The sequence below is a fragment of the Triticum dicoccoides genome, chromosome 2B (genome assembly GCF_002162155.2).
Source record: "Triticum dicoccoides isolate Atlit2015 ecotype Zavitan chromosome 2B, WEW_v2.0, whole genome shotgun sequence".
In the NCBI taxonomy this organism is placed as follows: Eukaryota; Viridiplantae; Streptophyta; class Magnoliopsida; order Poales; family Poaceae; genus Triticum; species Triticum dicoccoides.
Genome location: NC_041383.1, coordinates 517,040,150 through 517,051,276, shown reverse-complemented (window position 1 = coordinate 517,051,276; position 11,127 = coordinate 517,040,150). Strand labels below are relative to the sequence as shown.

Below are 11,127 nucleotides of genomic sequence, written 5' to 3'. Positions count from 1 at the left end.
CGGCGCTGCCGATGAAACGGGCGAATGCTCCAGAACCTGGTGCAGCCATAGGACTGAGGCGAGGCAGAGCTTCACCGAGTCTGTATCGTTGGTGTACATCACATTCAACTTGGTGCAGCCATAGGACTGAACGGCGAACTAACTCCTTGGTGAAGTCCATATCCAGTAGGCTCATCCCTCGGATCGCCATTGGAGTCTCTTCGAGTGAACGAGTGTGTAGGCAGCGGCAGCAGTTACTACCCCTCCCTCGTCCATTGCACGCTCGGCAGAAGATGCACCCTCGGTGCATTCAAACACCTCCATTAAGAAACCTACTCCGGCCACACGTCGGTTCACGAGCGGGTCTATATTGGTACTGTAATAACAGGAGTTAGTGGTCACTTTACTTAAATTTAATTAGCTTTAATAGAAATTTATACTTAAACAAGCAATGCATTGGCTCGTTCTATCAGTGCCACGGGATCAACATGCACAACAATTAGAATTATTATTCTCAGGACGCACACGATCAGCACATTTGTCGCACTTTCACAAAGATAATACTACCAAGTTTGAACTGTCTGTTATGGTTCCTGTCCTCTGCATCATCATGCCGTGTTTCCCAGCTTGCAAGATTCAGAACCAACAAATAAGTTCCAAATAATAAGTCCAACAAAGATGCCTACACATCTCATTGATTCCCAGCTTGCAAGATTCAGAACCAACAAATAAGATCCAAATAATAAGTACAACAAAGATGCCTACACGTCTCATAGATTCCCAGCTTGCAAGATTCAGAACCAACAAATAAGATTCAAATAATAAGTACAACAAAGATGCCTACACATCTCACTGATTCCCAGCTTGCAAGATTCAGAACCAACCCATTAGAGCCTTTTGATAAAGTGAATATCAGGATTAAATCCATCTTGGCTAGACATGTCATACAATCGAAGAACTTGGCAAATGCTCTTGACCTTCACAACATCTGTGTAGAGTATTCCTGTTTGCACAGCACAAACAAGGAGACAGGAGAGCATGATTTCACATTAATAGCGGCCTCCTTGAACTCAACCTCGAGCTCCACTAGGATGAGATCTACCTGGAGTTCCATGATTTAATTCATGCGCCTTTTTCTGTGGTTCACCTGAAATGAAGCAAAGATTGCATCATTCAGCTAGCAAGAAGTACTTGCTCTTGTGAGCTGGCAGGTTCTTCTTTAGTAGTTGCACTAAAATTGAGGAACATTAAGGTTGGCTGTCCGGCTCATGTAAGGTGCAACTATAATTTTCTTATCCTTTTGTGCAGTTCCACTAAAATAAAGTGCCATTGTGGTGACAGTGACGGCTCCATCTTGCAAAGGCTAATAAAATGTTGCACGAGATTACCAGCAGAACTTGACGGAGATTTTGGAAACTCCAATCACCATTTTGTGCAATTCCACCAAAATTGAGAGATGTTGCCCACGTGACATTTTAGTTGAACTGCACAAGACACTCATTCCAAAAAAAGTGTTTTGTGCAGTTCACCAAAAGGTACAATAGCAACAAAGTGAAATGGATATCCATATCTGCACAAAATGATAGAAAGTAAACAGTTGTTGGTCAATAAGAATATACGAAACATATACAAAATGAAAAGAAGCATCTTAATTATGTTCATGGCAATCACGCAAGGATAGTAGAAATTTTAAAACGTCAGCAATGCTTCATGTTACCAGAAGCATTACGATCAACAATGAGATTCCTCATATATGGGATTACTTTAATGGTGGCATTGCTTGTTTACCAGACACAGTAAATCAACAGCAGCTAAAGAGTTGGTTTAAGGGCATGGGACCGTGGGGACACCAGGACACTCAGCAATGTAAAGGAGCAACTTACTTATCATACTGGGGAAAACAGCAGGAGTGCCATTTGTAACACAGTTTAATTGCATCTTATCACTGGAGGCATTAGATTAACAATAACACTGGTTAGACATGTCCCTAAGGTAACAGTGTGATCGCTTCATTTTACATGCGCCTTTACAGCAAAAGGTTGGTTTACCCGCAAAAAAACCCTAGCAAAAGGTTGGTATAAGGACATGCGACAGTGGACGCATCAGCACAATGTACCTACAAGGATGCATAAAGTGGTGATGCCGAGCTTGTTCACGCTATGTGGGGGCAGCAAACCTAATCCTGGATACCTTTTACTATGTGAGGGCAGCAAATCTAATCCTGGAGGCCTTTTACTATGTGAGGGCAGCAAATCTAATCCTGAGACCTTTTACTATGTGAGGGCAGCAAATCTAATCCTGAGATCTTTTACTATGTGAGGGAAGCAAATCTAATCCTGAGACCTTTTACTATGTGAGGGCAGCAAATCTAATCCTGGAGACCTTTTACTATGTGATGGCAGCAAATCTAATCCTGGACATACTCTGTTGACTTGTCCACCAGCCGCCACTTTCTATCCTTTTTTCAACCAATAATAGATCTGTTCCTTATCCAGTTTGTACTGCGTTTTCCATTGTTTCCCTTTTCAACCAAGAGACCGGTTGGGTATCCGGTCTCTACTACTTTCACCATATTATTTCCTCTTTGAATCAAGTCCTAGATTCATGCTACAACTTTCCCCCTTTCTTCGTTGTTTGAACCAAGCCCTAGATTCGAATGCATGAAGTAGCTTTACCTCTAATAATACTAAAAATTTAGTTGGCTTCGGAAGAGCTGATGGGAGTAGAAAAAGATGCACATGCAGACACGTGGGGAGCTGGGGCAGTAGAGCAAGGCCGCTTTTGAAGAACTTATACCTGAGGGTCGCCGGGATGTCGGCGGCGGCAGGTCGGATCTGCGGACAATACGGCAGGGAGGAAGAAGGGTCGGAGGACCTCCTGAGCCGGCGCTGTGTCAGAGAGAACGGCATGGGCAGAGGATCGGGCCCCTCTGGCAGCTATGGTTTCCACCCTCGGCGGCGATGACAGCGTGAACGATGCACCTTTTAGTCCTCTACACACACCGGCCGAAGGGATCCGGCCGGATCTGTGACCAGCGGTGAGCAGAGAGAAAATATCACTACCACTGTCTTGTTTATATCTGGCGAGGATGAGAGAATGAAGAGAGCAACCCTAGTAAAGCGAGCGCTCAGGCCCCTGCGTCCATATATAGTGGAGTGATTATCTTTTTTCTCTCCACAACAAGTGTTTCAATTTGTGTACGTGGCATTAAAGAAAATAAACTCTCTATTTAAGGTGACTACTCTACGACTCCTACTTACTACTACTATAGTACTACCTCCGTCCTGGTTTATAGGTCCCTTTTATAGTTTGTGCCAAATTTTGACTAAAGATTTAACTAACAAAATGTTAATGCATGTCAAGAAAAATTATCTTATTGGATTCGTATTTGAACATAGTTTTGAAAAATATAATGTTTGGTGACATGCATGAACATTTTCTTAGTTTAATCTATGGTCAAAATTTGGCACGAAATACAATGGGGACCAATAAACCTGGACAGAGGTAGTATTGTTCACTTGTGCTCCCCGCCCCTCCATTCATTGAACAACCCCACGGGTGAATAAACATACAGTAAGTACTGTATTTATATAGAACGAACAAGCTCGAACTATTTTCGCGTAGTTAAAAGTTGAGGGCGGGGCTTTTCCCGGGAAGTACGCACCACAGTTTTCGGGTAGGCGGTTTGACAGAGAGGCGAGGAGGGTGAGCGAGTGGGGCTGTGCGATTTGACAGTGCGTTACTGCTGGAAAGACTTGTGATATGACCACTCACTATAGTCATGAATTACTGGCACTCCGACCGGGGTGATGCCCCCCTTCCGTTCCGCGCTCTAATCTGGCGCATGACACGTCCACCCGGATGCTGGCTCTCCCACATGTTGGAGTAGTAAGGAGCAAAGAATGATGCGGTATATACTAGTACTATACTACTCCCTCCATTCCTAAATATAAGTCTTTGGAGAGATTTCACTATGGACCACATACGGAGAAAAATGAGTGAATCTACACATAAAATGCATCTATATACATCCGTATGTGGTCCACAGTGAAATATCTACGAAGACTTATATTTAGGAACGAAGGGAGTACTACTCAGGTCAGAGGAGTGCGAACCATGGTAGCCTAGTGAAGCGGTCGTGCGAACCACGGTAGCTCAGTGAACTAGCAGTTGAAAACAATAATGTGGTGATATGGCCATAAAAAACAATGTGCTACGGTCCACACTATAGCATGTACAGTAACACTCCTCTTTGTTTGGATCCCTGAGTTAGAGCTAGTTTGGGTTGAAATAGCCTCAAATTATCGAAACAAGAGGGGTTAGTTTGAGCTAGTTTTCTCTAACCCAACTAAAAAAACTAGCCCGGTGGAGAGGTTCTAATTGGGTTAGTTATCCTGGGCCCACTAAAAGAGAACTAAAAAAATCTCACCTGCCCGCACCAGATCGCTCCCCTAAAAAAATCTCACCTGCCCGCACCAGATCGCTCCCCCCCCCTCTCGCACGACTCCTCTCTGTTCCCCATAGGGCCGTCCGCCCAAGCGCCGCTCGTCCTCTCTCTCCTCCGGCCGCCCTCTCCTTCCGGCCTCCGCCGCCCTACTCCGGCGCCCTCTCCCTCCGGCCTTCGAAGGTCGCCTCACTCCCCCTTCACAAGTCGTTTTTCTCCCTCTGTCATGCACGGCGGTGGCGCATCTACCAGGGAGGTCGTGAGAGGGGCGAGTTTGTTCATTCCTTCGGTCTCACAGCCATATCATTGATCTTGCTTGCTCTAGCACTAATTCTGATTTGGAAAAGTAGATCCTGATCAAACTTGCTATAGATTTGTGGTGCACACATGGAATTGTTTGATGTTGCTTGAGGAGGTAATAAATCTTTCTAGAGGCCCAAAGATTCAGGTCACCTTTCTAGGTATTTCAATTTCAGGCTTGCATTATTTGTAGAGGTCCAAAGATTCAGTTCACCTTTCTTGGTATTTCAATTTCAGGCTTGCATTGTTTCTAGAGGCCCAAAGATTCAGTTCACCTTTCTAGGTATTTGAGTTTCAGGCTTGCATTATTTCTAGAGGCCCAAAGATTCAGTTCACCTTTCTAGGTATTTCATTTTCAGGCTTGCATTATTTCTAGAGGCCCAAAGATTCAGTTCACCTTTCTAGGTATTTCTGTTTCAGGCTTGCTTTATTTCTAGAGGCCCAAAGATTCAGTTCACCTTTCTAGGTATTTAAGTTTCAGGCTTGCATTATTTCTAGAGGCCCAAAGATTCAGTTCACGTTTCTAGGTATTTTAGTTTCATGCTTGCATTATTTCTAGAGGCCCAAAGATTCAGTTCACCTTTCTAGGTATTTTAGTTACAGGCTTGCATTATTTATAGAGGCCCAAAGATTAAGTTCCCAGTCGGCGGCAAGCGGCCCTGCTACCCATGCCGGTGTCGACCTCAACACGCAAGGGCCGGCATCGGAGGGGTTCCCGGGGCTTGGGCTCTACAGAGCCTTCCTCTAGAGAGACGATGGCGAGCTCCTCCCTCTGTGCGTGAGGGGCCCCGGGCTCCCTCCCTATCGTGAACAACTTCCGTGATGAGTTAGCTCGTTCTTTGTTTCATGAAGTGTTTTTTTATTTTGTGAAGCTTGATTGACGACTTGTATGTTTAAGTGGGATATCTCATTTGTATGGACAAAGTAAAAACTATCATGTTTTGCATGCTTGATTGTATAGATGGTTCGTTTATGTCAATTGTGAGCAGCAGGAGGCCACAGAAGAGCCGTCCACACCAAGAGGGTGCTTGGATCCAAGGGACTTATTTTAGTCTGACTAAAAATAGGGTCCAAAGTAGTCAAATGATTGATATAGAGCATTTATTGTCAATCTAACCCTGCCATCCATACACCTCTTTGGTTTTGAGTTAGTTCAGGGTTAGAATCTAACTCTAACCTCTAACTGAGTTAGAGTTCTCCTCGTCTCGGTTCATCGCCATCATACTTTCCCCATTCCTGTGTTTTTAGTATCCTGCGAATCAAAGAGGCCCTTTTTCGGGAAAAATCAAAGAGGCCCTTAGACTGGTTTAGGTCCGGTCATTTTTTATAAACATGTTATGTCCAAAATTTAATGAACGTGCTCTGGTTTCCACGAAAATAATCCGGTTTCATGTAGTAATTCATTGATTTATTTATTCTTCTGCGGGGGGTTTGCATGTAATTTGTGAGGTCTGAAATGTAAAGTACCCCGGCATATGCTCCGAGTCGTGCATGCACTACGACCCAGATGCTCTATGTCCCACATGTCGGCGAATGGGAGCACATGGAAATAGCCTAGGAGTACATATAGGAGGATAAATGCGTGAAAAATATGTACTGTCAAGCGTAGCCGCGGTTCGAAAAGTAGACCTAAAGTGATGACAGCTATAGGTCGCACGCACCCAACTAGTGGTACTAGACATGCGACTAATTTTTCCCTAAAAAAAGAGGCATGAGTGCTCAGTACTCCTATTCTATAAACACGAGTCCCATCTGACAACAGCGTCCGTGCTACAGCTAGCCCTCCTCCCTCGTTTCTCTCTTCTACTCTCTAAGAGCATGGTTAATAATATAGCCAGCTATTGGCTATATGATGTTGCCATGTCACATATAGTCAAGTTTAGAGCCAACAAGTACAATAGCCAGATATAAATATGCACATATAGCCAGAATTCATCGACCTGCATTTATTTACTTGTTGGAATCTTTAGAAAGACTTATATTTGGGAACGGAGGGAGTACTATACTAATAAAACATTAAGGCCACGAGGCGATGCAGTGCTGGTTACAGGAGGCAAGAAGAAGAGATGCATCCATCAACGACGTCCACCTCCTCGACTCAGGGCACCGGCCCACCGAACGACGCCTAAGTAGCAACGGCTTTCGTGGCCAGGTCGACGTGCTTTTGAACAATGGCATCCAAAGATTCCAGCCGCTGGAAGAAGGCCAACGTCTTTCTGTCCTCGCTTGCCTTGTAGTGGCCTATGTAGACGATTTCCTCGTAGACGTGGATGTGCAGGTCGACGGTTTCATGCATGGCAAGGCACTGCGCGGCGAGCGCGGCCTCGAGGTGCACATTCTTCGTCGCGACCTCCGGCACCTGCAGACCCACCAGGGCTTGAAAGAGTTCATCACCATCTAGGCCGATGAGGGTGGCAGGCAATGAGGAGCCTGGGCGCGTGGGATGGAGCAGTACGGCAAGGTCGTCCACGCGCTTCTTGACGGCGGTGAACTTGCGGATGGAGTTGACCATCATGTCGTCCATGTGAGAGGCGAAGCCGGCGTCGGCGAGGGCTACGATGCCTGCGGTCGCTAGCACCATCTGGAAACGCTGCACGGTGCGGGGCCGCAGGCCGGCACCTTGGATGATTTGGCACAGCGACTGTCGCTCTCGTCCATCGCCTCCACAGGTGCTTGTGGCTTATGGTCACTTGGTCTTGGATTGGAGTGAGCAATGTTGCGCAGAGACTTGGGAGTAGATGGATTGGAGTGGTGGGGTGCCTTTATTATATGAGAGTCCAAACTCTGTTGCATTCACATCGTGCTGGCTCTAGTTTGCTTCTCCAATTAATTCCCTCTGCATGTAATTGAGGATGCATCATTGACCATTCAACGTCTCGGGAACCGCTGCCCTCTTCCTCCTTGGCATTCTAGCACCTATGGACCCGTCGACGATAAGGTGTCTATGGTGACTTCGTAAATTTCAAGATGATACTTAGTGCCGTGCGTTTGTGCGTTCATAGGGGTGAGTGTATGCGCATGTATATGAGCGCTTGCGTCTGTACTGTGTCAAAAAAACAACGTAAATGCGTGTCAAAAAGTGACTAGTAAGTATACTCAATATTGTGCACCTCGGAGAGGAAAACGATAGAACTAGTACATATTTATTTACGGTGCAGATTCACTCATTTTGCTCCATATGTACTCCGTCTCGGTGTAGTCTAGTCACGTGTTGAAATCTCTAGAAGGGCAAATACTCCTTTCTGGTTTACAGGGCTATACTAGCAAGTAGTTGTACGTACTAATACAATAGTTAGCTCACATAGCAATTTTGTGTCATGCAAGAGCCTGGCTATATGCGTGCTCCAATATTCGCAACTTCAACATTTGGTTTGCGCTTGGCTCTTCGTCTCTTTGAGAAGACGAACAATGATGTTACTACTACTATTTCTACAGTGATGAATCCACTTCTGCATGTCCGTCCACCACGAGCGGGACAGATAGCTTGTTGTGGAAGTACTACTAAGCAAAAGCCTGTCCTCATTTGCGAGCAACAGCGTGCATGGGCGAGGGAGAAGGCGTGTAGTAAAATCAAGCTTCTCCTCATTCTACGAGTTGATGCGACACATCATAGAACTGGCCCCACATGCTTGCCTCTAAACTTGGCTGAAAGACCCGCAGTGTACAATATATTTGTTGCAACCTCTAACATTTACCAACCACAAATTAAAATATATGTGGCCGTATGCATCATTCTGATGCAGAGGCCGGGGAGTCCCCCCTTTTCAAGAAAAAAACAAATTAAAATATATATACTCCTGTCTTGACCAGATGAGCGTGCAAACTACAATCACCAAGGTGACAGGTAGGGCTAGTAGACTATTTTAATTTAAAAAAAACTTCGAGACGGCCACATAGCATGGAGCCGACCCCAATGATTTTAAGCTTATAGGCACGGTACACGCTATCTAGACTACTCTACACATGAAACTGCCACGCGAACATCCGGGCTGCGCTTGGCTCTTCGCCTCTTCGGGAAGTCGAACAATGACGGTGTACTACTGCACTGGAGGAGTACTATAGTACGCTTCTGGCCATCTGACACCGATTGAACAGCTGCATGTCCACCGCGTGCGGGAGGTAGAGCGTGTAGCGAAATCTTCTCCTAGTCTTGCCAGCCACCACGCTCATGGGCGAGGGAGGGACGCTCCTCTCTTGGCGTGTATGACAGGTGGGCCCGACAGGTGTGTGGCCAACCTGTCATACAGCCAAAGGCAGGTGCAATTAAGTCCGCGAGGGAGAGGATAATCAAACTTCTCGTTGATGTACGAGTTGACGCGACACATCAAAGCATTGCACTCGATATATTTCAATAATTTAGGGTTACCGATGCATTAATTAGAACGCATGCATGCATGTCGTGACCCTCCTTTTGATACTTGCATGAGTTGATTTAATGCACCTTGAAGTAGTACTCCCTCCGATTCCTTTTACTTTGCATATAACTTTTTCTTGTTTTTCTAAGATTAGTCTATGCGTCCGCGTTGGTTTCCATCTGTGCCCCCGCTCGATTAGTTCTGCCCCCATTAATCGCGCCAGTTTCCAAAGCTGAAAATGGCTACAGGCAAACGCGTGCAGCATCGGATGCGGCTTGACCGCCTAGGGAAGCCAACTCAAGCGACAAGGAAGGAGGACCAGCCAACCATTGCATGCGCATTTACTGTCGATATTTATGCAGCTTACTCATGCGCAGGGGAAAATTTGTCCAGAAAACTCAAACTACTGCCTTCCTTGGTATGCAGGAGAACAGTTATGCGGAGAGTATAAAATATGTGATGGTAAAGCTTTGTAATGCCCCGGCCCAAGCGAGAGATGGTTGTGCACGAGGAGGGCGAGATCATGCAGACGGAACAGGAACCGACGAGGGAGCTCACTAAGGTCTCGATGGACCTCACCGTGCTCCACTTCCCCTTGTGCCTCCGCCCCTTGACGCCTCCAGTGTATGAGGTTCGAATACACCTCGTCCATTCTATTGATTGAGCAAGGTGCAGGTTTCTTGATTGATGTGTTGTTCGATTGATTTCTGCAGTGCAAGGGAGGGCACCTGGCCTGCGCGGACTGCCGCGTCGAGCGCCCCGGGAACCAGCGGCAGTGCCAGAAGTGCTAGCACGGCGGTGGCTTCGACGTGCGGAACACGGCGGTGGACGCCGTTGTTTCGTCGTTGAGGGTGGAGTGCCTGCATGATGGCTGTGGGCTCTACATCACTTACCACAAGCTCGCCGATCACCAAAGCGTGTGTCCGCTCGTGCCCTGCAAATGCCCCGTGCCCATCTGCGGCTACGAAGGCCCGCCGCCGGCGCTCTACCACCACATCAGCAATGCGCATCCCATGCCCGTGCACAAGATCCAGTACGGCAAGGTGCTCCAGCTGCAAGTGCCACTGTCGGAGCCACGGCTCTTGCTGTTCACGGCGGAGGACCGCCACGCGTTTTTCTTGGTCGGCGGCGTGCTCGACATCGGTGCACCTATCGCCATGTCAGTCGTCTGCATCAGAGCAGGAGCGTCCCCACTACCGCACTACTGGGCCAAGCTGTGGGCGAACGGCCCACCGGGGGAGCCCAAAGGAACGACCGACGCCATCGAGGTGGAAATGGAGGTGACAAGCAGCAAGGATCCCGGCGACATCGACGTGCAGGAGCTGACCTTCTTGACAGTTCCGCCCAAACTGCTGGCCGGGGCTAAGCTTGTGTCCCTCCACATTCTGATTGACAAGCTCACGTCCTAAATGTTTCGACATTGCCTTCTGTTTATCTTAGTAATATGCTAATATAGGGATTACCTTGGTCTACTTTAGCTTAAGAAATGGTGGGTTTTGGTGGCGATGCAGCAACTACTTCGACATCAAATCAGTAATTTCCAACAGTCGAATGAATATTTTGTGTCTGTTGGATATAAAGTTCCTTTGGGTAAGAAGTACTACTTGTCATCAAAATGGATAAAAGGAGATGTATGTAGACGTATTTTAGTTCTAGATACGTCCCTTTTATCCATTTTGATGACAAGCACTCCCTCCGTTCCACAATACATGCCTTCCATTTGTCAAAATATAGATGTATCTAGACATGTTTTAGTATTTAGGTACATCCATGATAGAGCCAATGGATGGTTGAGAACACTACAATTCATAGCTACAAATGCGTGTGTGACTCCCAGATGCAGAGGCCGGGGGTCATCATCCTCCTTTTCGAGAAAAAACAGATGCGTGTGTGAGAGGACGAGTGCGTGCGTGCACCTCTTCTCTTCCTGTATAACGTACTACTAAACTCAGAGTACAAGTTTTTGTGGGTGGCACGATGGTGCGTGCGAGAAGTCTCGAGAGATAGGTTTAATGCATCTGAAAAAAGGACTAGCCTAGAGCTCGCCAC

General features: G+C 46.7%; 1 protein-coding gene across 1 annotated transcript; it reads left to right on the top strand.

Moving 5' to 3' along the window:
* Positions 1–9,890: 9,890 nt before the first annotated feature.
* LOC119360974 (E3 ubiquitin-protein ligase SINA-like 10) lies at positions 9,891–10,475 on the top strand (the record flags this gene model as incomplete). Its single annotated transcript, XM_037626394.1, has 1 exon — positions 9,891–10,475. A coding segment is annotated over one exon (585 nt), but the record flags the coding sequence as incomplete, so codon positions are not given.
* Positions 10,476–11,127: the final 652 nt, after the last annotated feature.